The sequence below is a fragment of the Mercenaria mercenaria genome, unplaced genomic scaffold, assembly GCF_021730395.1.
Source record: "Mercenaria mercenaria strain notata unplaced genomic scaffold, MADL_Memer_1 contig_2770, whole genome shotgun sequence".
NCBI lineage: Eukaryota > Metazoa > Mollusca > Bivalvia > Venerida > Veneridae > Mercenaria > Mercenaria mercenaria.
In genome coordinates, this window is record NW_026460847.1 from 1 (window position 1) to 27,503 (window position 27,503).

The 27,503-nt window shown below is 34.5% G+C and overlaps 1 protein-coding gene across 1 annotated transcript; it reads left to right on the forward strand.

The window, feature by feature from the left end:
- Window positions 1–18,904: 18,904 nt before the first annotated feature.
- Window positions 18,905–24,431, forward strand: LOC128552397 (putative inhibitor of apoptosis; the record flags this gene model as incomplete). The annotated part of the gene is made up of 4 exons (XM_053533413.1): window positions 18,905–19,062; window positions 19,655–19,721; window positions 20,881–21,174; window positions 22,334–24,431. Coding segments are annotated over 4 exons (716 nt in total), but the record flags the coding sequence as incomplete, so codon positions are not given.
- Between the last annotated feature and the right edge of the window lie 3,072 nt (window positions 24,432–27,503).

Consider the following 27,503-nt stretch of genomic DNA (forward strand, 5'->3'; position numbering starts at 1 on the left):
GGCCAAACGAAAGTGAACGAGACTTGAAACAAATTAAATGTACATTCGATAGAGATTTGCAAAGTAAGCTTAGCTTTGATAAATTCTAAATATCTGTTTTGACTTACACGCACGTGGTTGTATTTTATTTGTAAAAGCTTTTAAATTGCTGTTTAGTCGAGATATTCTTATCGCAACGATCGTTCCTAAATGACATAATTATACTGTCATTGAACGACAGCAAGAAACGGACTAAGAACTAATGAAATTAAATGTACATGTTTCCTTGTGACGTCCTGACGCAGACGCAAACGCAACATAACGAAATTTTGAAAGGTTTGCTTGCTGTTTTTGTGCTCGCGCCAAGGCAAAAAAAAAACAAAAACAAAAAAAAACAAAAACAAAAAAAAAAAAAAAACAACAAAATACAAACGAATCTGACAACGAAAGATAAAAACACAAAGAACGCGACAGAAGGAAAAATTTGATTTGGTATTTAGCAGGGTGCTCGAAGAGAAGGCCTGAATGGCCTGCTCGAAAATCGGGCTTTAAGGTAACATAAGTAAACTTTCTTACCTGGGATGGATTCTATAGCTTTCACTAGCGAACAAGGTGCAACTACTAGAGGGAAAGAGTTTTCGTTGCAGTGAAGGGAGAATTTGGTTACTCAACATATATTATCACTTAAAGGACCCTCAAGAGAGGTTTCCAGCTAATTGGGGAAAATGATTACATTTTTAAAAATAAATTCTGGAAAGAAATTGGGAAATAGTGCCATTAATATTGTTATGTAAATGTCATTCCTACCTTATGCTTTAATTTATTGTCATTTTGTGTTGACTGTAAAGCTTGACCTAGTTTTGAGACACCATGCATATAAATAACTTCTTTAGATTCTATTGTGTTCCAGAATGTTTACCACAATACTTATTAAAGGTCTGGATTGTTCTTGGTTTTTCCAGAATCTTCTTTTTAGCTCACCTTAGCAATGTTCAGGTGAGTGTTTGTGATCGCTCGATGTCCGGCGTCTGTCTGTTGTCTGTCTGTCTGTCTTTCTGTCGTTTGTCTGTCTGTCGTCTGTCAACATTTAGCTTGTGTATGCGATAGAGGCTGTATTTTTCAACTGACCGTCATGGAATTTGGTCAGAATGATTGCCTTGGTAAAATCTAGGCCAAGTTTGAAAATGGGTCATCTGGGGTCAAAAACTAGGTCACTAGGTCAGATCAAAGAAAAACCTTGTGTATGCAATAGAGGCTGTAATTTTCAATTAGTCTTAGACTTTATGTTGAGCCTTTCTCCAGATACGCAGGCAGATATTATAACTGCATTTAATAATACATCACGCTATCTGGATGATATTCTTAATATGGATAATCCGTTTTTTTGGTCAATTGGTGGGTACTATTTATCATAGGGAGCTTCAGTTAATTAAAACTAACAATTCGGATACTGATGCTTCGTTTTTAGATTTACATCTCTCTATTTATGACAATATTATACATACCAAAATTTATGACAAGAGGGATGATTTTAACTTTAGTATTGTAAATTTTCCCCATTTGGATGGGGATGTACCTCAGGCTACATCTTATGGCGTAAATATTTTGCTAAATTTTACTATCGTAATTCTGATTTAGTTTTAAAATTCAATAGTAATTTAAAGACACTTCTGCGAGAAGGTATTCCTACACCCGTTTTTTATGGGGATGTGGTCCATGAACAGGCTCAATCAAACCGAGCCTGCAACATTTTCGTTTTTGTTGTATTGAGCGACCCGTGGAGTTTCCACTTTTTCTATTTACAAACTTCGTAAGATCTTGGGTCATGGTAATTTTCCAAATGTTTTTGGTAAAATTATAAAACGTTTTATTAAAAGAGGTTACGACCCAACTGTTTTGAGACATACCGCATGTTTAATGTTCAACCCGTTTACAGTTGGACACTACGCTTCCCTCTTTGATAGTGTCTGACGGAAGAGGGGGAGGACTCTATGATAAGCAGTTTTTAAATCCTACCAGGACTGAACTGTTTTGATATCTGTCTTCTGGCCTGTTTCGTCGGACCCTTAAGGGTGCTTCTCTTGTTGCTCTGTCTTCTGAAAAGGCATTGAATACATACGTTTTTGGTTCTAAAGGTTTGCTTTTTATATTTTTATACACGAGCATTTTTGTGTTTTACATGCCATGCCTTTTTGTTTCCATTACGTGTGTTAGAGATTCACCTGGAGGGGATTACTTTTATTTACACTGTCCCGTGTCTTTGGAACATGGTGGGGGTAAGAGTGAGGTTGGGTGCGCACCATAAACCGGTTTAAGCTCCCCAGTGGTGTTTTTGCCACTGACCGTTCTAAGACGGTGCCCCACTGTGTTCCTTTATTGTTCGTTTTGTCCTCTTGTGTAGGCTTTGTGTGTGTGCGCGTGTATGTGTGTGTGTTCCTTTGTTTGTTCGTTTTGTCCTCGTGTGTTGGCTTTGTGTGTGTGCGCGAGTTTGTAAACGCTGTCAACTGGATAATTTCGTATGAATACACACCAACGTACTGGGGATACGCCTCGAACCGGGGAATTTCCCATTTCATTACAATTAAATATCTTTTTACGTTCACAAGACAGTATTATATATTTATGTTACCGCATATCTTTTCCGGCTTATTGTGTTATGCGCTTTTATTTCTAAGTTAATGACTTGATTTGACAATACTTATGTTAAACTGAAAATATTATAATACACAGGAACACTACTAAAAATATACATTCTATATATATTCATCGCATTTAACAAACATTTAACTTCAGGCACGGTGCTGAAATATACTAATTCCTTTTGAATTACCGTGCTGCATTTGAAAAAATAAATGTAGTATTACCTCCAAAGATATTCATATATTCAGCTCATAATGCAATTACCTATGTAAATTCAACAGTAATTAATACAGCAAAGCCAGAGAATTTTAATACAGTTTCGTTATTTGTAAAAAAAGAACAACAACATTTGTACATTAACTTATTGATAGTATTTACTACACATCAAAGAAATGCATATGAGGATCTGACTCCAGTACGTTTAAAATACTGATTAAGAACACGTGAAAATAATAAAACCTATATCATACAGTAGTTAACTCATGCAATTATCTTAACACAGGATTTTCATGCTATTTTCGCGCTGATTTTGTTCAGCAATCGCAATGTGTTAAAATCTATGATGTAAACATGTCCCAAAAGTAAAAAAGATACTAATACCTCTCAAAAACCTGTGCTGCATTTGAAACAGCATTTGTTATGTCATTACCTCCTACGATGTTTATACATGTATAAGCAGCTGTCAACTTGTTACGCAATTATCTACGTATGTTGAAGAGTAGTGAATACTACAAAGCCGAAATAGTTTAATACAGTTTTATTTTATTAAGTATTTGTCAAATTTAGAGACCACATTAATCATAACATTAGTACATTATCTGATTGATTTTATCTACTACACATCAAAGAAAATGACACAAGGATCTGAATCCAATACGTTCTTAAAACTGTTTAAACACTTGGAAATTCTAAAGCATAGACCATAGCTAACTCGTGCATTTACCTTAACACGGGAATTTCATGCTATTTTTGCGCGATTTTTGTTTAGCAATCGCCAAGTCTAGAAATTCGTGATAGAAAAATGTTTCAACAAAGCATAGGCTATAAAGTGTGTTGTACATGTCCGAAATAATTGTAGTTTACGACGGTTCAAATAAAATGATAATGCTGCGGCTGCACGGGTTTAGGATCATTTGGCAAAAGATATAGAAACCGTGAGACATCAATTAAACTCATGGGAATCACAGCAAAACAATTCTCATGCAAAAAAAAAAAAAAAAAAAATAAAAAAAAATAAAATTTGATGTTCACATAACGAACAGATATATCCTACAGAGATTCTGCAACCTGAAGCACACTATTTTAAAACTTATATCATGAATTTGCTATATTTTAATAAGCGTCTTATCTTTATAAACTGTCGCTTTTAGCATTATAAAAGTTATTAAGTTGTTACACAAAAACCATTGACGTGTAAAGTTTGAAAGCTCAAAGTCTCAGTGCGTTACTGATATACCAAGGGTAATTTTTACAATGCATATGCTCATTTACCAAAAGGAGTTTTTTCTGTCACTGACATTCCTATCATTCTACAATAAGTATGAATATGACATACAATTATATCTGCGCATGATTTCAGGTCCGTAGAAGTTCAATTTGATCAAAACAACGTTTGTTTTGTTTGTTGGACGGGGTGGGAACGACCTCACCTGCTTATCAGTTTTGTTCATTCAGTGATATATCACACCGTGCGTTTATTGCGGTAGCATTTTATGTGGTATTTTGGGGAAATAAAGAACGAATATTATTGGTGATTGAACTGACAGTGCTAATGAAATAGAAACAATCACAGTATTCTACAGATGAGTTCCCGAGGTATTAGAAAATACAATATGTAACGCATCGTATGAATTCACAATTTATTATACATGTACTAATCGTTTGATTGAAACTTGAAAACAGAGAAATTTTATTGCGATTGAAGGATTCTATTGAATATAAAGCTTTTAAATACATAATGATATTATTCGTTGTTACATATATGGTTATTTCATACTTCACTCATGCAACTGACCGACACAAAATAAGACATTTCCCTACCTATTAACGCAGTATTTATTATGGGTGCAAGTATATTTATCTTTAGTTTTGACAGTGGCAAACGTATGATTTACTACTGTTAATAGCATTGAGGGAAACACAAATATATAATAATCATAAAAATACTTACGATATAAATGTTTTGATTAAAACAACAATATCATGAATTTAAAATACCTATGACTGATTTCATTTTAATCTTCCTTGATCAGAACGATTTTTACACGAGCATTCCGTTTCTGCATGTTTTGAAAGAGTACTGATAAACTTTGCGGTAAATTCAGCTGTTGCTTCAGTTTTCATTCTCCTACCTTTGTAATGCTTTACTTTATATACATTTTCCTGATCGAAACTCCAGATAGTTTTGTTTGCAATTAAATCATGTTCAGTTTCTAAAGGAAAAATCGTCACAAAATTGGGAAAAAGACTTTCCGAGTGTGGGATTCGAACACACGACCTTCACAAATTTTGAAAGATTAACTATGTAAAGTCAACGTTTTACTGAAGCCTGGTTTTCTAAAAAAAGATAAAAACAAAACCTTTATATGGGAAAATAGTTTGGAAACAAAATAACTATGACTGGAAATGCTGTAAACTTTGTTTAAGTCTTTTTTTAATATTGATTACTATTTTCCCGGGCAAGAAATAACGATTTTCATGCAAAAGTCAGGGACTGCGAGTCATTGCGGAGTTTGAATTAAGATTCTCCGATTTTTATTTCCTGTTTCCGCATATCGAACCTAAAATTTTACTTTGCATTTAAATAAGCGCAAAATTCTTTTTTCTAAGAAAATCAAGTTTTCGTTAACCTGTTATCGGAGAGAAAAGCGCAAATAAAAATAAATGCTTTGTTTCTGTCATTCTTCCTGATTTAGAGCCATGTGTTTGCCTCAGTTCTATCTTATTCAAATTAATTACCTACTACTATTGTTTTCGTCTCAAGCCTGAGTCATGAGTTGATATCCTACTCTGGGAACGTCATTTTTGTAATGCCTTATCTTTTTGAAACTTATCATTATTAAATAGCAAACGGTACTATAGTTTAAATCATGATAATGTATAATAATACACAGTTTAAATGTAGGAACACAACAACTGAAAAATATACTGAATATTACGCCGATTGGGAGATTATCCAAATAAATTGTCTGTGTTTTTGTTGTATGCATGATTTCGTTAATCCGAATGGTTTTTAAAGGAACCACACTTATATGTTTGACTGTTAATTCTGTCTTTTGAACGAGTAGAATTAAAGGAAAAATAAATTGTCTGCTTAGCACTGATTCAAGGGCCGATCCAGGGATTGGGGCATTTTTTCTCGCTCGCTACGCTCGCATAGGTAATTCATCATTTGTTCTGGGTGAAAATATAAATATGCATTTTTTCTCGCTCGCTATGCTCCCATAGGCAATTTGTCTTTTGTTCGGGTAAAACAATGCATTTTTTTCTTGCTCGCTACGCTCGCACAATAAAAGTCCGACAAGTTTGCATCAGCTCCTATAAAGCTTTTTATTTTACGTTAATAAACTGTAGTAACCCCTCCCCATAAAAGTCCTCAGAAATCGGGCTTAGAAATTCCATTCCGAGATACTTAAGCAAGAATAAGTCTGACGAGTCATTAAAACATGGACTATACGTAGCTTGTTATTTGGGTTGATTTTATCATAAAACCTGTCCTTTTTCAACACCAAAAAAGCACCTCAGAACGCCAAGAATGCACCAGATGGATCTATTGTTTTCAAAATGTTCCGGTGGGGTGGGGTGGGGAGGGGGAGATGGGGACATGCCCACGGACCCTCCTAGTTGTTCTACTACAAATATTTTGCACCCCTTACACCAAATCCTGTATCCGCCCTGAGATTTGTGAATGCCTAATTAAATTTTTTAGTTAAAACATAAAGAAGGAACTAAAACATACAATATTACTTATTCTTGCAAACCAGACGGGGATTTCCGGTATCTTTACCTGTGCTGGAAAAGTCCATCTTACACCCCGGGGTGGTGTAAGATGACTCTCGTGCTGTAAATGACGTATAAGAACTACATATATGTAAAAGATGTGTGTAGTAATTTATATTCTATTTAAAAAACGGAATGAAAATTCAATATCTTGACAGTTCCTATTGGTTCCTGATAGTATATTTCTCGATTCAAATCACGTTATTTTATCAAAAATTCATAACATTACGCTGCAACTGGTAAAACAAAACCGAAACTAAACATTGTTGTTTGTTTTGAAACGTCATGACGTCCTCCCTGTTTACGGACGTTGGTTTCCCGCGCTTTGTTTAAATACACTGCCGTAAGAAATAGTTCTAAAAAAGAAAGCTGTTCAATTGATTTTATTTTTATTAATATTATTTCTTGAAACCGGTATGCAAGAAAAAGATTCTACCACTGGTTATAGGTGCAGATGGAAATATCCGGCTCTCGGGTAACTGTTTAGGCGGTAACTCGGCAGAGAGCCTTGTTACCTCCTAAACAGTTACCCTCAAGGCCGGATATTCCTATCTGCACCTACAACCAGTGAAAGATTCTTATAATATCGAAGTTCAAAAGTTGCTGTAGGCAATGGAAAGTGATTTTATGTCTTGTCATAAACAGTTATTTTAATATTAACATTTGACATAGACAATTTTTGATTGAATGCCGAATGATTGACGTGCTACATGTACTTACATACAGAATATAGAACTTTCTCTATTGTCTGACCGCCTCTGTTTTCGGGTGGTTAGAATCGCTGACTTAAAATCACTCGTAAGTACTCACTGATTAAGGGGCATGGGTTCAATCCTTGCTACAGATCAGGTCTCTTTATGTAAGAAAGATGACAGCTTGAGTACTAGTACTTGATCTTTCCAGGAACGATTGTTGGGTAAACTGCCCACCTGACATAACTGAAATAGTGTTTAAAATGACGTAAAACCCATCAAATCAAATTAAGTCCCTCGGTTGTCTTTTCTCATACATATGATATGTAACAGGAGCTTCCGCATTCACCATTTTAATAGCTATTTCCTCGTTTCAACTTTACACACAGTATATAAACGAACTGAACCCCAACCGGATCTTGCGAGCAGATTTCACGATCCGATTGAGGAAACTAGATGGGACTATCTAAATAATTATGAATAACTTGTTGCACTGATGCTGAGGCGGTAGGTAATTGATTGTATCATATCAAGAAGTACTTTATTTTTCCGGATAAATACATTCTTTACCAGCGTTCGTCCTATAATTGCCGATAAAACGCTGTACATACTCTTCTTAACGTGTTTCGTTTATTTCAACACTCGCCGATTACACAAGGAATTTTATGCATAAAATCGTTTATCTATACCAATACTCGTGTTTGAGGTGTTGTTTAAATGTATATTCTTCACTAAACCGGCGACATATACCTACCAGGACATGTTCGTTATGTAGAAAATTATGGAAAGTAAACAAGGTGACTGTTTGAATACTGAACCCGTCTTGCAAATATCAATCTAATGATCTGTACCTTACTTGTGATTTCACTGAACCATATCTTGCGAGTCACGTAGGGGGATTTCCGTTGCCTTTGTATCCACTTTTTGTCTTTTATCGTACCGAATGTGAAGTTACTGTATCCACAACAATTATATGGCGCATCTAAAGTTTGATATAAGCAATTTTAAAGCGCTGCTCCCGTCCTACCTTTTAACCTTGAATTCTCACTGAAGAAACATGGAAATGAACAGTGACGCCTGTCATAATAGAGTCTATTTTTTATAAAATTCTATATACATACCTGTGGTTTTACATGCTAAAGTGTGGCACGTGGCCGTTAACTGTTACCTTTTGTATTCATGGGTTGCATACACACAAAAAAAATTTGAATAGCAGCGGAGCAGGGCTTTAAGCATTTAGCTGCACATAGAATGACTGGTTATTCATATTGCCTAAACGCATCCCTACCTGGAAACGAAAATATTTACATGTTATGGAAAGAGAAATTATATCTTGATATGATATAATAACTACTAGTAAATGTCTCCTCTACATTTGCAACCATTGTTCTTTTGTATTTTAGCTCGACGATTCAACGAACATGACGAATAGCCTGAGCTATTCTACTCACGTGTTCGTGCAGTCGTTGGTGTTGACGTCGGCGTAATGCTTTGCTTAATGTTTTGCATAGAACTTTATATCTCCAAGAAAACTGAAGGTATTTGGTTGAAACATCGCACATGTTTCGGGGTCAACAGTATCTTGCCATCAAGGCCCATAACTCTGGCCAGCATTTGACTGACTGATCCCCTTTCTACATAGAAATGCTGGTTAAAGTTTAGCGTGCCACTTCATGTCTTCAGTCCTGCTGAAGGTATTTCGTTGAAACGATTGAAGGGCAGTGTCATACCATCGAGACACATAACTGTGTCAGACAAATTTACTGAATTAACCCCCTTTTTGCAGTTATGAAATATTTATCCGAGGTTTCCTACTGCAGACATTTGCTTAAAAATTCCCATATGTCTTCAGGGTCAGTGGTAATTTTCATACCATCACGGTCGAAGCAATTTTACCTTCTTCTTGTCGTTCGCGATGTAGTCATAGCGATATTGCATGGTGCTGTGGTTCGTTAAGAGAGTGCCAATGGCCCAGCACCTCTGTCTTCAACTCTCTGGGTTTCTTTCGTGGTTACTTCACCCTTAGTTCCGAGTTAAAACCCTATCCTGTGAACACAGGAGCTATTTGTCCCATAGCTGGGGGTCTGTTCATAGGCAGCAGGGCGTGTCCACTCACCGGTGGGCCTGTCATGCCACGTTTCTGGGGGCAGACCTCCTCCGAGTCCCCTGCAGTTCTGCCTGAGGCCGCAAGGTGCTTAGTTACCGTGTGGCGCCATCTGGGAGGCACTGCAAAAGGGCTTGTCTGCAGAGAGGCTATGTACTGGCAGGGAAGACTTACGCACTCGGCTCCTTTTTCACTAGAAGGCTAGCTAGCGGGGGAGGCTGAAAGCGGAAGGTGACAAGCACACAACACACAGCACACCACACTTGACGCATCAGCAGACCAATGCCACACAGCAATTTTACCGAAATATATCCTCTTGTTTGACAAAAAAAAAATATTGGCTCAAGGTTTGATGCAAGTGTCCAGTACTACTACAGGCTGAATTCCAAATAAATGTAGATCTTTCGAAAGCAAAGATATCAAACAAAAAACAGAAAATAGCAGACTCGATTTTATTGAGTTTGTTCATGGGCAGTAATTAATGAAGTATGCAGCACTGCCCACGCAACTTAACACTTATCTGCGAGGTCAATGGACCTTTTTAGCCCCATAGAATTGTCCCCAGTTTTCGGCCTATAAACTGAAGATCGAATGGCTTATATTATACGATAGTGCGTTTTTATTTCCTAGACGGGGCGGAGCTTCATGCCAGTCTCATGCATTATTGTGCAAAGTATGTAGTATGTTTGGTAACTTCTGGAGGTTCGGATCGTAAAATCATGAACTAACAGTGGCTATTACTGCATGATGCTCTTGCATTGTAAAATATATTCTCTGATTATGAACTACATGAAAAAAACGGTAGGAAAATACCACTGGATTAAGTCTTTCGTTAGAAAGAAACGTACAAAATCTTCGAAAATACTCCCAAGACATGGTACAGATAGATCACGTAAACTCGCAAGTGAGGTTAAGAATCACCGGCAAGAAACGTACAGTAAGACTATTTTACACCATGGCATTATATCTTGTTTTTATGTTCAAAATTGCTCGTTCATATAACAAATAACCATAATACCTTTTGTTATTAATTAATTGCAGTGGTACAAACTCAAAACTCCGTGTTCAACCAATCTAAACTTGATAAAACCCAATTTTCTTTCGTGTGTAGTGCTGATCTCGTTCTAGCCTGCGGCGAGATTCGTGAATTTTATTGTCTTAATGCTAAAAATGATAACGTTGCGTATCATAGGTCAACAATAAAGTTTGTTGGCTACAATATACATACAGATTGACTTACTTATCATTTAACAGTATCCTCATGAACACGATTTTTTAACTCAACTGTCACGACGCAAAATGGCTGACACTGAAACCCGCTCGCAAGATCCGGTTGGGGTTCAGTTCGTTTATATACTGTGTTACACACGTACCCGGTTAGTTATGCACTTGTACCTCATTTAGTCATTACACTAACTCCCCGTTTTGTTGAAACACACAATTCCACATTTCGTCTATACACAAACACCCGGTTTGTTACACATTCACCTCAGTTGGTTTAAACACAAAATTCCCCGCTCTGAATGTGAAAAATCTTATTGCTTAACAATTGAAGATAGCTTTAATCTAAAGCCTCGGATAATTTTAAGATCATAAGAATAAGAGTTGATAGAAATATGATAACTGTAGCTACAGTAATAAAGAAGTTCCCAGTTGGTAAGTTAATAGCTTACATCCCCGATTGGTTGCGTTGACATGTATGTGTGTGTATGTATGTTTGTGGTGTGCACGTCTGCGTGCTGTAGGTTTCGTTTTGGGGATGCTGCGATTTTGGTACGTGGCATTCCCTGTTTGATATTTGTCTTTGTTTTTCAGGAATTTTGGTCAGAATGATTACCTTGATAAAATCTAGGCCGAGTTCTAAAATGGGTCACCTGGAATCAAAAACTAGGTCACTAGGTCAAATCAAAGAAAAACCATGTGTATGCGATAGAGGCTGTATTTTTCAATTGGTCTTCATGAATCTTGGTCAGAATGATTACCTTGACAAAATATAGGCAAAGGTTGAAAATGGATTATTTGGGGTAAAAAACTAGGTCACTAGGTCAAATCAAAGAAAAACTTCGTGTATGCGATAGAGGCTTTATTTTTCAACTGACCCTCATGAAATTTTGTCAAAATGATAACCTCGATTAAATCTAGGCCAAGTTTGAAAATGGTTATTCTGGGTCAAAAACTAGGACACCAGGTCAAATCAAAGTAAATCCTTGTGTATGTGATAGAGGCTGTATTTTTCAGTTTATCTTTATGAAATTTTGTGGGAATGATTGCCTTGATGAAATCTAGGTCGAGTTTGAATAAGGGTCATCTGGGGTCAAAAACTAGGTCACTAGGAAAAATTATAGAAACATCTTGTGTATGCCACAGAGGCTGTGTTTTTCAATTGGTCTTCATGAAATTTTGTCAGAATGAGTGCCTTGATAAAATCTATGTCAAGTTTGAATATGGGTCATCTGGGGTTAAAATCTAGGTCACATCTAAGAAAATACTTGTTTAAACTCAAGAGACCACAGTTTTAGTCCAATCTTAATGAAAATTGACCAAAATACATGTTTCCATGAGGTCACTAGGTTAAACATGTTTACACTGTTATAGTGTGTTTCTCAGGTGAGCGGCCTAGGGTCATCTTGGCCCTCTTGTTATTTTTGGTGATACATGAAAGTTTTGGAACCTCCCGTGATACTTTAAATAAAAAGCTGTCTGAGGACAGGGTAGTACCTACAGTAAGAACTTACTGAACAACTTTCCTGTATTTCTTCATAACAAATATTACCAGCTTGGATATTTAACATTGAAGGATTTACATTAACATTTTGGATTTAAAAATGTATCTCTGAAGAGAGGATTTATATTATTTGGATATAATAAATTCAGTTTTGAACTGATTAGATTTAAATTTGACAAGGACAGGGTATGGACTATTTTTGCATATTAGACGGACTTTACGGCTATTTGACATTTTTAAGGTATTTGAATTGTTACTTTTATTAATAAAATTGTGTTATTGTTGATAGTTGCTGGTTGTTTTTCTGTTGATTTTAGTATTCAAGTAGCAAGCAAGTGTTACCCTTAGACGTAACAATATTCTTTAGCAAACGCGGCGAATGGCAAAGACGTCACTGTTCGATCGGTTCTTCGGATGCATATCCGGCGAATTACTACCTTCGTACCTATAAGACACACAGACACTAAATAGAAAAATGGCGCGAAAAAAAAATGGTAGTCGCATAATGGCGGATACAAATAGTTCTCAGTTTGTTTTTTTTGCTCTGTAGAGCTATTTTCCTTATTTTCTTTGCATTTTTTTGCTAAAATCACATGACAGATCTATGCTTGACATGAAGGTAGCATTTTCATAATGAAATAACAACATGACAATTTTTTTCATGGAAACTTAGATCATACACCACCAGTGTTATTTGGGGTCTCATTTTTTAGCTGATTTTGCAGTTTGTGTGTTTGACTGAAATTATTTTTCTTGCATCAAACATGACCCCCACTTTTCTTTTGATTTTTATTTAGCATTGACAAAACTCTTCAAGAAAATGTAGGTTACAGACATTTAAAATGGGTCCTGATGTGTGCTGCGGCCATTGGAAATAGGTCAATTTTATATAGAATAAAGAACAATAACTATTTAGTGTGTTATAACCTATAAGCTGACATTGGTAAAACTTGAAATCTGGCCAGATGATGGTTGAAATGGGCTACTTTGATTAGAATTTGATAGAAAATGACAAAATTATTGCAATTTTGTTGAAAATGAGGATAAAACAAAAAAAATATCACATTTTCACTGTTTTGAGTGTATTTTTTTTTCAAAAACTGCCTATTTATAGCCTACTGATTGCTAATTTCTGGCCATCAGAGGTAAAGTGAACACATTAACAGTTTAAATGTGTACTTTGCATGCAGATCAGAGTAGAAAATGTCAAAACAGGGCAAAACAAGGCTGCATTAAGTGTAACTGCTTCAAAATTATGCCGCGACAGCTATTTTTGACAAAATCTGATGCTTTGTCCTATGGTACTGAAAATGCCATAAAACCTTAGAAACTGTTGATATCGAGCTAAAACCTTGTATTTTTTTCATATATTTAGGTTTCTTGTACATTTCAAATGAAAATGGCACAGTGTCAGAGAAAAAAGTTTTCTTATAGGCATACAGACACTAAATAGAAAAATGGCGCGAAAAAAAAATGGTAGTCGCATAATGGCGGATACAAATAGTTCTCAGGTTTTTTTGCTCTGTAGAGCTATTTTCCTTATTTTCTTTGCAATTTTTTTTCTTAAATCACATGACAGATCTATGCTTGACATGTAGGTAGCATTTTTATAATGAAATAACAACATGACAAAATTTTTCATGGAAACTTAGATCATACACCACCAGTGTTATTTGGGGTCTCATTTTTTAGCTGATTTTGCAGTTTGTGTGTTTGGCTGAAATTATTTTTCTTGTATCAAACATGACCCCCACTTTGCTTTTGATTTTTATTTAGCATTGACAGAACTCATCAAGAAAATGAAGGTTACAGACATTTAAAACGGGTCCTGATGTGTGCTGCGGCCATTGGAAATAGGTCAATTTTATATAGAATAAAGAACAATAATTATTTAGTGTGTTATAACCTATAAGGAATTTAAAAGGTTTCACAATTGTTTGGTAAAAAAATATTGAACATTAGTCCATAGTAAGCAGTTTTGCAAACTTTCAGTTTGATAGAATGGTTATCTTGTTAGCTTACTTATTTCTATTACTTCTCAAAGGACGGCTGTAAGTTCTGAAATAGCCGCCTATTTCTGTTATGATGTACCTGATGCGAAACCAAGATGTTTGAAACACCTTAAAATCAGGATCTAGCCAACTTTCCGGAAAAATCTCAATTTTGTCCTAAATAACCAAATGACATTCAACATTTCTCTTACAAATATGGAGTTCGTCTTTAAATCCAGATTAGAAAATACAAGTTTTACCTGGGTTGAAACAATTTTCATGAAATACGAAATTTTCAGTATAAGGTTAGAAGGCATTAACTGTCTCCGCTACTATTTTTAATGTAAAGTTACAATGTATAACACATTTTTGTTAGCAGACCTAGCCTTTCACTTCTGGTCTGTCTATAGGCAATGAAATAAATGGTTGGTCTCGGGAATGAGATTGTGATAAAACGCTAATATTAAGGTAGATATCAGAAGGTACCTACTTTCATTTTACCTAGCTTAAAATCATCCGCAGACATTCTTCTTTAGAATAAATCATCAATAAAGCTTATATCTGTCGAGAAAATGGCAATTTATACTGATATTGACTACTACATTTGAGTGGACCACGGAGGCATTAATGGGGAACCACTACCTTCGTACCCAAAAGTGATGGTCAAGATATACATTTCCTGCAGTTCTTTCATCCTTAGTAGGTGGCATCAAAAGTTTAAATGTAAGGAAAGGCCCATGACCGGAAACATTCCTAATTCCACATTTGAGCTAATTCCGTTGTAACAAATTCATCAAGCTCACTTTGACGCTTTGCCTTCCCTCATATTAATGTCTTCACGATTGGCTATCATTTGCGTGTTTTTTTAAAAAGGCGTTTCTTTTATATTTACAAATAAAACCGTGCACATTATTGTCCGTAAGTATTGACCTGGCACTCATGAATATTCCGTATGTTTCCGTAAATTAATTTTCGGTGTACGAACCCAAACAATGATATAGCAATTGAAAAGCCAATTATATACCATCACGTATCATGTGCAGATATAGCTGTGCGAACAAAGCGTTTTGCCACTAATCTCAGGGTTGAGTGTTCGAGTCCTCTGTCTGATCAAATTGTTTTTTTTTTATGATTTTATCTGTAAAAGACGGAAACTTGTCACACTTATGTTTTATCAACGGAATACTCTACTATCGATTACTATTCTTCTACGTACATAAAACCGTTCTACAAAATGTCGTTTAAAATCTTCAGGACCGGACAAGCATTCATTCATTCAACGGACAATTCAAAGAACTATTGTTAGCGATACAAAATGCAATGTTTCATAAAAAATATATAATCATAGATACAAATACAAACACAAGGAATTATATTTTAAAAATGGTTAGAAAAGAATTCGAACCCATAGTGACGTGTTTTCAAGTCGGAGAGCCTACCACTACACCACTGTGCCGTTGGTTCTCTAAATTGATTATTTTGATAAATCTAGATATTTTCAGGACACGAATATCACGTGAAATAACGAAAACGCCCGAAAATATTGGCGAAGATTAATGAGTGCCAGGTCAATACTTACGGACAATATGAATGAATACCCTGAGTCACGGTCCAGTGGTTTTGAAATAGTACAGAACATAGGGCTATATTCATAGACAAACCTCCAACACCACTCATTGAGTACACTCAAATAAATTGCCTAACGGTCACGTCTTTACTCAGGAAAGATTCCATTTGTATTCATAAAGGAGAGTGACAGTCGAGTCAACTACCAAGAGTGAGTGAATGTTAAGGGAGGTCCTGTGGACCCTTGAGTGTTTCTCAATGTCTTATAATGTACGTTTAGATGGTAAATTTCCCTTTTTTAATTAATTTGAAGGCAAGATAACAGTGTCATGTAAAAGCGAGAGTTCATATTTGTTCGAGGTATTTTGGAAAAAAATATATTTAGTTTTTTTTTTAATACATGTTGTTGAGGACGACGAAAACGTAAAAATACTCAACAAATTAAAAGACTGTTGAATTAATAAAAACGGTTAAAGATAGATACAGGAAATCAAATACAGTCAAACCCGTGTTAAAGACCACCTCTGAACAGAGACCATCTGGCTCTAAAGACCACATGTTTTGTTTCCCATTTTAACATTTACAGTGTAATTTAACCTTTGAATAAAGACCACTCTCCAAAAAAGACCACATTTTGGCTCTCCCAAGGGTGGTCTTTATAGACAAGTGTGACTGTATACATCTACGAAACCTAATCTGACGGGGCTCATCAGTCACTCCCAGAAACACACGTAGTAACTAATATTTACATTTCACAACCCTAGCTATCGGTTTTTTTTCTTAAATAATTCATACTGAAAGAATATAAACAATCCGTCAAATTAAATGTCATGAAGAACCTATCATTACGGAAACATTTATTTTATAAAAGATATGAGCCGCACCATGAGAAATCCAACATAGTACGTTTGCTGTCTGGTCAGGATCCATGCTGAGAATAGAGAAACTATTAGCGAACCGTATGGATCATGACCCGACTGCGCCGATGCGCAGGTTGGTCTGGATCCATGCTGGTCGCAAACGCACTATGTTGGTTTTCTCATGGTGCGGCTCAATTATGTTTTTAGTAATTGAAATTTAAAAAAAAAAAAATATGCGGGCTGGCATTCGGGAAACACCAACAATTAATGGCAGAGTTCAAAATTCAGTTGTTCAAATAAATTTCAGTTTCAAAGAAAATTTAACTCTATATTTCTAAATATAAATTAAATTCTATTAATGCAGATGAGTAGACTGGCTGATGGACGGACGAACGGACGGAAGGACGTATAATAAAACAAACTGACGAACGAACGGACGGATAAACATACAGACGAGCAATAAGATGACAACTTCTAACTACAAAAATAATGATCAGCATTTTTGCTATCTTTGATGTTATTGTCATATAAACCGTTATAAACCTCTAAATCCATTGTGTACAATGAAACTATTACTCGAGCTGTCCTTCCGAAAGTTACGATTGAGTGGAATATATGAATATGACTTTCGAACTCCACTCACACTCCAGCAAGGTCTACTCGAGGTCCACTTGAGTGATACTTACCCAAGTTTGAGTCAAGTGTGAATTTGAGTAACGACTATGAATAAAGCCCATAGTATGAGATAATTGCAACTATCAGCTCAGTAAGTTTCAACAAATTTTACTTATGTCTACATTGACATTTTATCCGCATTTTTTGTAAATTCTAATTGTCTAATTTACAAAATAGTCAATATTTACATGTTTGACGTGAACAATTGCTTAAATCAATAGAGCTTGACACATCCCAGTAATTTTGCAATGAATTCAAACAAATGCGTTTATCGCGTTGTACGTAAAAGACAAATATTTTTCCGATTTTTTTTAGAATTGAACAAAAATCAAAAATGTTATGACAAGTACAATGAAAAGTTCAACTAGTAAAGTTTAATCAAAGTCGGCCTATATTTTTAAATACTTCATAAAGTAATGGGTTCTACATTAGAATAATAATATTATGATACAATTAATACGCAAGAATCGTACAAAACAAAAACTCTTCTACAAAGTGCATAATTTTTCGGTTTATAACCTACACTATTTGACATGTATGCAATGTTTTGACATGTATGCAATGTAAGAGGTCGCTTAATACATTAAGTGTCATATCACACATGTATGTTTTCCGATATAGAAGAAGATCAGAAACTACATAATTTGATCTTGAAAGATTAAGACAATTTTAGCGCGTGTGACATTAGTGATATTAACGATCATTAACGTTGGAATAAAACGTGTAATTTTAAATTGTATAATATTCAGACACCAAAAATTAACATTTTTACATGGGCATGCGGGATCCATTTGTTTCTATTTCCACATTCAAAGACAACCACCCTCAACTGTGCATGGAATTTAGTGGTGAATTCCAATAAGTACTTGCTTCACTAAATTGCTAATTTCAGAGTTAAATATATAGCCAGGCAGCTATAAAATACTTCAAAATGCACAGAAAACATTACATTTCCAGATTTTAAGGATATTTTCATGATTCAAAGCAACACATTTTTAACCAATCAGCTGAAGTCTCATTGAATGCTACGGGTCAATCCGAAGCCGGCAAATAATAACAACATTTGACCTTAAGGCAACAATTTATCAATAATAGTAAGCATATCAGGTTTGGATACTGTTTATAAGATTGTGTAGGAACACTTGTAAAACATGTGGAATGGGGTAATATTTCCTTATTAAAGCGTAATGGTATAATAAAAAATAAACAACACGCTATTCATCAATAAGTTACTTTTTAGACACAGTGGCCAGACATACATCAGTAACAATTTCTGGTCTGTATAACTTCTGGCCGCAGGAAATCATTTTACTTGTACAAAAATTACAAAGGCTGCAATCTGATATATTAGTCATGTGTTTATATTTTGGTAGCTGACCAGAATAAATACCTCTCATTTTAACAGTAAACAAACGCAGGCATTTAATTCGTATTGGCACTGTTGCGGAGATTAAGGTTTTTTTCCCGAATACTTACCTTGAAATGACAATTGCCAAAATATACCCATGTTGTAAATGAACAGATATTTTTGTATATTCCAAATTTACGGCTGATTGCTGTTTTTACCTTCAAAAGGATTCATATTATTTTTTGCGCTAACACCCAGTAAATATTTTAGTTGTTTGTAATAAAAAATACATAATAGAAATTTGGTCATTGTATTTCTGTTTTAGGATACCAAGGATGTGATTTCTGTGGAGGTTGGATAAAAGACTGGAAACTTTGTGAGGACCCTTATATTCAGCATGCTAAATATTTTCCAGAATGTGACTACGTAAAGCTATGTATGCCAAATGATTTAACAAACAGGACACAGCATTTGAATGAACAAGTAATTTTATATTTGGAAATTATAATCTGTAGCGGTAATATCGAGACAGCTCTTGAATTACTTGAAAAACTTTCATCTTCACACTTTTTTGCTTGTTCCAGTTCAGTTTGTGACAACATAAAATGAATATCAAAATTCACTCAATGCTTCAATTCACGATACAGCTATTCCTTAGTAAGGCTTAAATGACAATAGCGTTGATACTAGATATCAATGTAAAGAAACAGTATATTTTAAGGATCAAAAAAAGCTCACAACTGATAGTCAGAACACAATATTTATCACTTCAATGGTTTTAATTCATTGTTAGATTCAACTGAACTCTCGGAAAGGTTGGGGATGCATTTAATATTAAGCAACATATCAATATTAATGATTTATACATATGTGATGAAGAAATAATTATATAAATAGTACTAATTTGGTGAAAAATGAAAACATCCTACTTCTCTTTGGTTGATATTCAAAACTGTGAGAAAATCAATTTAGAGGTCTTATTTAGTTTTTACGAGAAGTTCATCTATTATAACTTTTAAAATGGTTTATGGGATTTATACATGGATATTCAAAAGTACATCTTATTCCTTATCAGGGTATGGATAAAGGGTGTAGGCAAGAGAATGTTGAACAAGTTTTTCACCGGACAAGCGAGAAGCGTGGTAAGTTACACATTTTTCCAACAAATGTGAGATACGGTAGTATGATAGTGTAGTTACTTTGTTAATTTTATACATAAGAAAGGTGAGATACGGTAGTATGATAGTGTAGTTACTTTGTTAATTTTATACATACGAAAGGTACATACGATGGTATAGTAATTTTATTCTAATTGTAATTATGGGAACAAAAGGTCCAAACGTCCGTCGTCCTTCTATCGTCGTCCACAATTTCTTTAAAGAACATCTTCTTCTAAACCAATATGCAAATTTCAATAAACATCACAGGCTTCAGATTCCGGTGAAGAACCAATTTTCCCTATACGTCTTTTTGGAAAATTTTCTGCGTTGGAACCGTCCGGTTTAAGAATACTTTCACAGCATTATGCAATATTTCAAACTTATTCAATCTACTGTGAATGTAAGATGAGCGATCTAGGGCCATCATAGCCCTCTTATTTAAAAAAAGGCAAAAGTAAAGGTCTTGTTTTATAATAATGTCACCCCTATTGAAAGAGCCAGCTTGTGGCTTATGATAGACCTTTATTGTGCGTACCAATTACCTCCCAACTCCTAGCGCTATGCCAGGCGCCAGGCGGGTAGAAGTCGGTAACTGTTCATTTAACTAGCTCGCTGCTCACGAACCGACCTTTTCGGAACGAGTCCCATAACACCCATCCCCAAGATGAACGCTTCCAATTGGGTCGAACCTTCCCCCTCTCGATCACGAGGCGGACGCCTTATCCACTGGTCTAATGATTGCCTTTCAAAGTAATTGCGCCGGGGATCATTGTACCCGGACAAAAGTTCCTACTACACCATCTTGCGCCTTCCTTTTAATTTACCATCGGACATAAAAACGGTCGATGGAACATAGTGTAGGATTTTGTAGAAATATCTTAACTGCTTACCATATATTTTTTTTAAAAAACACTTTTGTTTAGCAAATACAGTAATTATTTTGATCATAGTTGATTGTAAAATTTAGACGATTATGTTGTTATGAGAATGAGTATCGACTTTTTCTAAAAAAAGGGATACGGTTAAAGAGGACACCGTAAACATAAAAAATACCATGCAACGGGTACCTATATTTCAAAAAATCAAAACCTGAATCTAATTACTGCCTTTCGTTTTACATGCTTCAATTAAATATCCGTAGAGAGAACAAAGCGTTCACGACGACCATCGGAGTCTCTAGACTTTGCGGACAAAATAACGGCAAAGAAAACAAGAATTAGGGCGACCGGGGTATCCGCGGAGTTGCCAGCGTCGACTGCATTCACAACGACCTCAGCGGTTATGTCAGAGACCAACTTTTCATTTACTGCAATTGCTCATTCACCTGTTACTCCTGCTTCAGCAGCTGTGCATCAAGCGGCTTCACCAGTGGCTCCATCTACATCTCGTACTACTAACTGTAGTCCTATGACTATATTCTCAGAGATCATTCAGGGTAATTATGTTTCAATTTGCATTAATTACTTGTATTATTCAACTTGCATTGGTACTCAACTGTGGGATGATTTTGGACGAATTAATTTGAAAAACGTTCGTAAACAAAATGATATTATAATCAAGTCCATCAATGACAACTTGAAATGCAGAATTGTTTAGTCTCAATTCTTCCCCATAATTCATTGCATTTGCTGCAATGGAATTAGCTCGGGAAAGAGTATAATAGCTATGGTGCCCAGAAAAACATAAATCATCCAAAACAACGGTTTCAATTTTGCTAAAGGGAAGTAACTCTACACATATTGTAGCCGATTGAATACATTTGTCTTTCCTAGGCAATATCTTATTTCTGTGCAGAAACCATCGAGATACAGACCGCGAAAACATATTTAAATTGATTTATTTAATTATACGTTTTTAAGGCGGTATCACGTTTTGAATTTCCGGCGAATGATAAAAAACAAAGAATATTCAGTTATTTCCAAAAATCGTTTTGTAATGATTACACCAAATAGCTCCTCTCTCCACAAGGAAGGAACAGTTCTTATATCTTAATATTGAGGTTAGGTACCTTTATTACAGACAATAAACTAAAACAACAGAAATTCTTACGTGACTTCTGTGAGCTCAACAAAGCAATTTCAAGCATAAATATTAATGTGGAAGTATGTTACACAGTATAATGTCCTACCAAGATACTTACAAAAAACAATGCATGTGCAGAATGGAGAGATAATAATAATTTTGAAGCTCGTAAAAGCTAATGATAACTTTTGACAGGTGTATGATGACTCATGACCTAGTTCTTTCTGCCTTCCAGTTCGATTTTCTTAAAATTGTTCTTCTGACTTGTAGCTCGTAAGTCATAAATCAAAACAATAAATTAATATAACTTTATCTATACCAAATCACGTAAGAATTCTTACTGTTTCAGTCATTTGTCACTAATTAGAGCAACTCGCAGAGCTGCAGTCGTACAAAACATATCCCTTATTTCCACATTCATATTGAGGATTCCTTTATTGAACAATAATGCAAAAATATATCAACCGTGACGTGTCCTTAAAAATGAATATATCAATTCGGGTTTAGATGAAGTATTTGATAGGTGCTAATGTTTCTAAAGAAATAGACACACAAAATTCAATTGTTTTCAGAGCAAGATCGTGTTTTGGAGGAGAACCGGAAGCTAAAAGACAGAGTGACCTGCAAGATATGTTTGGACAAAGATGCATGCATTGTGTTTATTCCGTGTGGTCACATGGTTTCATGCATCCAATGTGCTCATGAACAAAAAACATGTGCAGTATGTAGAGGTGAAATAAAAGATACGATCCGGGTATATCCCGCCTAACACCCATCAGTCTTAAAATGACAAACAGTTTCTGCTTATTGGGGAGTTTTCCGATGAAATAGATTGTGATGCTCAAACGAAAAAGATAATAGCTTTCACTTCTCATACTGCCACATTTTGGTCTGGTCCTTACAGATCATGAAGCGCGTTCAATTACAATTTATACCAGATTTACACTAGAGCTGGTGCTGGGTGTTAGGGACTGTAACTACTTGCTGCGATATTGCTCGATTCTGCTTGGTTATGATCTATGTATTTTGTTATCTATGGTATATTAGCAGGAATTTCTCTTTTTTTTTTATAGATATTTCATGAACGGGAAGGGCTAGAAACTTGTAGTCAGTCTCAACATACTTGTACGTTAAATAGTGAAACATAATTCATGTAATTGTCTGGAGATCTCACAACGGCTTCTGAAGTGAACTTATTTCTCGTAGGCTCTAATATGGCGTGTAATGAGTTGCAAAATTATATTTTCCAAAATGATTGCCTATCTTTATATACTTATTATATGTCTTGAAATATTAATTGTAAAAATAAAACATTTTTTTAAAATGTTTTCTTATATTTTTCTATCTTTTGAAATATTTATTATAAAAATAAAATAAAAAATCTGCAATGCGACAAAATATGTATTCCGTGTTTTCAAATTATCTATTCAATGCTACAATATATATGTTGCAAAATGAAAATATTTATTCAATAGAACAAGAATGTTTATTGTATATCACAAAATATTTATTAAAAAAATATATATATTTTTGTTCAATCCTACAACATTTTGTTCGGTGCAACAATAATGATTTTGACTAAAAAGGAAATATTTATTCGATCTGCTTAAAATATTTGTACGATAGAATTCTGGGTAAATTGCATTTTGCGGCAAATCTGCGGCTAACTGCGGCGCATTTCAGTAAAACGCCAGTCAAACCTGACTATCATATTTCGTGTCCGAAGTATAGGTAAATAAGCATGCAAGGTATTGACTAAAAACTTTGCACGTTCGTAGGTGAAGATCAAACGTCAAGGTCACAAATTGAGCTCAAAGATGAAATTTGTAAGTTTAATTTCATATTCGGAAAACAAACTTATTAACCATTCAAGGTATCGACATCTAACTCGGAGGGTAGGTATGTGGTGATGAGACGATGTACAGAGTGCTGAAACCAAGGTGGAAGGTAAAAGGTCAAGGTCACATGAACACTGAAAACATTGAAATAATATTTTGTCACATTGCAAATGTATTTTAGTTTTAGTTTAGAAATTTCAAAAGATAGAAAAAATATATGAAACATTGAAGAAATATTTCTGTTTTACCATAAATGTTTTAAGACATTAAATAGAAATATAAAGATAGACAATGATTATTATAGAAAATATAATATTGCAACACATTACAAGGATAAGCCATACACGAACCCCTGGTTTAAAGCATTGTGTACAGGATATATATCATTCGAAAGTGTTAATATTTTACTACATATTCTTCATAACAGCTTGACTTAGGATGACGAGAGGCTACGTGTCTGTGATATATATTTGTCTATTAAACTTTGTTTAACAGTTTTAGAAAACTTTTTAGCTGCACGACTATACTGTATTACGTCGAATCTATGTAAAACATTTTGAGTAAATACACAGCGCTAGAATGGAACGATCATACATAATATCTATACATTGAATGCACTAAGTAAAACAGAATAATATAAAACAATTTAATGTTTAATTGGAATATGCTAGTTTCAGATAAATCAGCATTATTTGAAATGTTTTAGGGAACACCTTAAAAATACTACAAATGCATGTTCTTCAAATACAGATTGTCAGCAATGTGATTTTAAACAAGACAAGCAATTTCGAAAACAAAATATTTATAGAAATAAACTTGATACCACCTTCAATATTAATATTTTTTCTTAACTTCTTCCTCGTACCTTTTTGTTAACATCTGGAATAAAATACCTAGTGTATGAAAACAAAACAAAAAAAAAGGAAAAGATTTTGTTAGATATGTTACAGTACAGTGCCTAAAACTATGTTTTATACGTGTTGCCTATGGTGATATTTCTTTCTATTTTAGCTCCCCTGTCACATAGAGACCAGATGAGCTTTTGTGGTCGCCCTTCGTCTGTCCAAATTTTCTTGTGAACACGATAGAGACCACAATTTGCAACTGAATTTGACCAAACTTGCACAAAACTTGTATTGACATAATATCTTGGTTCTTTTTGAAAACAAAACTGACCCGTTATTACACTTAAAAGGCCAAAATGTAATATTTTGGGTTTTGCAGCCATATAGAGACTTATTTTATGGTTTGATTAGATACAAATTTGCGCAGTATCTTAAACAACAATAGATCTTGGATTAGATCTAATCATAAGTTCCGGAGTAACGGCCCCTGATTGACCCATGAAAGAGCCAAAGTTTGCTTATTTTTACCTTGTGAACACGATAGAAGTGACATTTTATATTTGATTTTAACCACACATACATACAACTTAAAGTATGAGGCCCCTAATAGTAATGTTTAATAAATGGCATTTGCTTGGTATATTCTAACAGTTGACCGTGCTTCGCACTTATATGCAAATTTTTAAAAACTTTTACCGTGCCGTTTTTTTATAAATTTTGTCTAATTTTTGGTATTTCCTAAAGCTCAAGTAGAGTGGTGGCCTTTATCCAAAACGTTTTCAGAGAATTTATTATTCCATTACTTTTTATGAAAGAAACATCAAACTATTGGTAAACAATCATAAAACTTAAAATAAAAACTGTCAATATCATTTTTTCTAGGGTGCCTCGAGTAAACAGATTTAATCAGACAGAATTCCAACTCCAATATTGAAAAATTATGGTCGAATCCTGCGGGTCTGTTTTGAATTTTGCTCACTTCATTCAAAAATAACCTTGGGGCAGAAGTAAAACCTACCTACATTTCTTCCACAATATGTAATCTAAAGAATGAAGGAAAAATAGAGAACTTTTACCGCATGTAACTCAGCATTTTCAAAGATGTCTAACTCTACCCCTTCTGTTTTAGAGGTAAATTCACTTTTAACAGCAAGAAGTCGCATATCAAATGATTTTTCCCATTTTTGTACAATAAATCAATAACAAGTCTTGAAAGAAGTAAAAACTTACTAGAAAAAAGGAAAACAAGGGGGAAAAAATGGTTCCAGTAGGGCTTGCACCTACGCCTCCTGAAAATTGCTGTCAAAGTAGGTTTATGGTAGGAATTGAAAACTCTTCAAGAAGGAGGTACTCTATTATGGGCCTAATACCTTAAGTCACAATATAGTTGCCATCTTGGGTTCTAGAGTTACTGCTCTCGAAAGGGCCAACATTTTCTGTATTGGCCCCTTCAGCCGTAAAGAGGTTTCGTTTATACTTTGATTTGATACAAGCTTCCACAAAATGTTGCTGTGGGTTTTAATGGTACACTGCGTAAGATAAAGTGCAAATGTTTGCTAATTTATGGTGCTGATTGAACCAAAAAAGCAAGTGATATTTATAGGTATTGTTAGAATGTTGCTTATATGGCCGATCCAAGCAAACATGAACATGACAACTACTATATCATGTATAATCTTTGTTCACTCAGATTAATGTAATAAGGCAGAGGTTTTCTTTCCATAAAATTCAAAGAAGCGTTAATCTGTTTCAAATATGTAAATGACATGTTTTGGTCCAAATGTGGTTTGTCCGAAAATAAGATTTTGCACTTACCTATTACGTTTACATATTTTGAGTGACAGTATGAAGTTTCAGAACTCGACACGGATGTTTTCAATGAGAAATTACCAATTTTTGGACACAATAATTCCGTCTAGAAGTGCATCTGTAGCAGAATACTCGATTGAAGACTCCTCACGAACCATTATTATTACAAAATATTAATAGAAATGCCAGAGATAAAAATCCAATTCATGAATTTTATTCATTACGCCCCTTATCTATTGAAATGAATTTCAGCTATGTACTGAAAGTCGTTTTCGTGACAACACAATTATTTAAAAACTATTTTACAACATTAATAAATTTTGCGTTCAAAGCACTTAAAGACGCGACGTGGAATATTTGTACTCGTTAGTATTTTCATGATGGTAGTAGTTACAAGTTGACAGTGACATATATTAGGCAAAGACACTCTGTTTAACGTGTAAACATTTCATTGAGTGAATACAGTAGTATACACATTATTTGCTTATCAAGCCGAGTTAAGGTTGACAAATTAGGCCTGGAGAAACAAAACTCAAACAACACCAAATCATAGAAAGAAAGATTTGTTTGACATGAAAATTGAACAGCATGTAAATAAAACATGTATATTACTTTAGATTCATGGACTTCCAACACGCAGACATTTACAAAAATAGTTTATTTTATTCACTACACTCATGGGCTTAGATTCATAAAGCATTTTTTTTCCTTTTTTCAGTTAATTGTTTTCCTAACTTTGTTTCCTAATGCAAATCATTTTAATACCCATCCCCAGCTTTTATCATATTTGACTGGCATATCATAGTAGGTTGTCCCCCTTGAAAATTATCCGATAATCATTATTGGTTTTTCTTGCTGATATTACTTTGAGTAATAAATTATATAGGAAAATTATTTTCAATGATTAATTTCAAATGTGTCTTTAGGTTTGTGAATATTTTACCAGATATGACAGTATACGTCAATTTCTCCTCTTCAATTTGATGTGAAAATATTTATTCTAACTGAACATCTTCTTGCTTCCAATTTTGTTTTAAAAGTATCACCGTCGCTTATATTAAACATATAGTGAAAAACACTAAACTTTTCAATTTCTTTTACATTAGAGGTATATGAATGATATTTTCCAAAACATGACAACTTATTATCACATATGTTTATGGTCTTGACTTTATAAACAATACAAAAGTATATCTATAATTGTAATAGGGTAAAAGCTTCTTGCTTCCATTTAATGTCAAAGTGTTCCA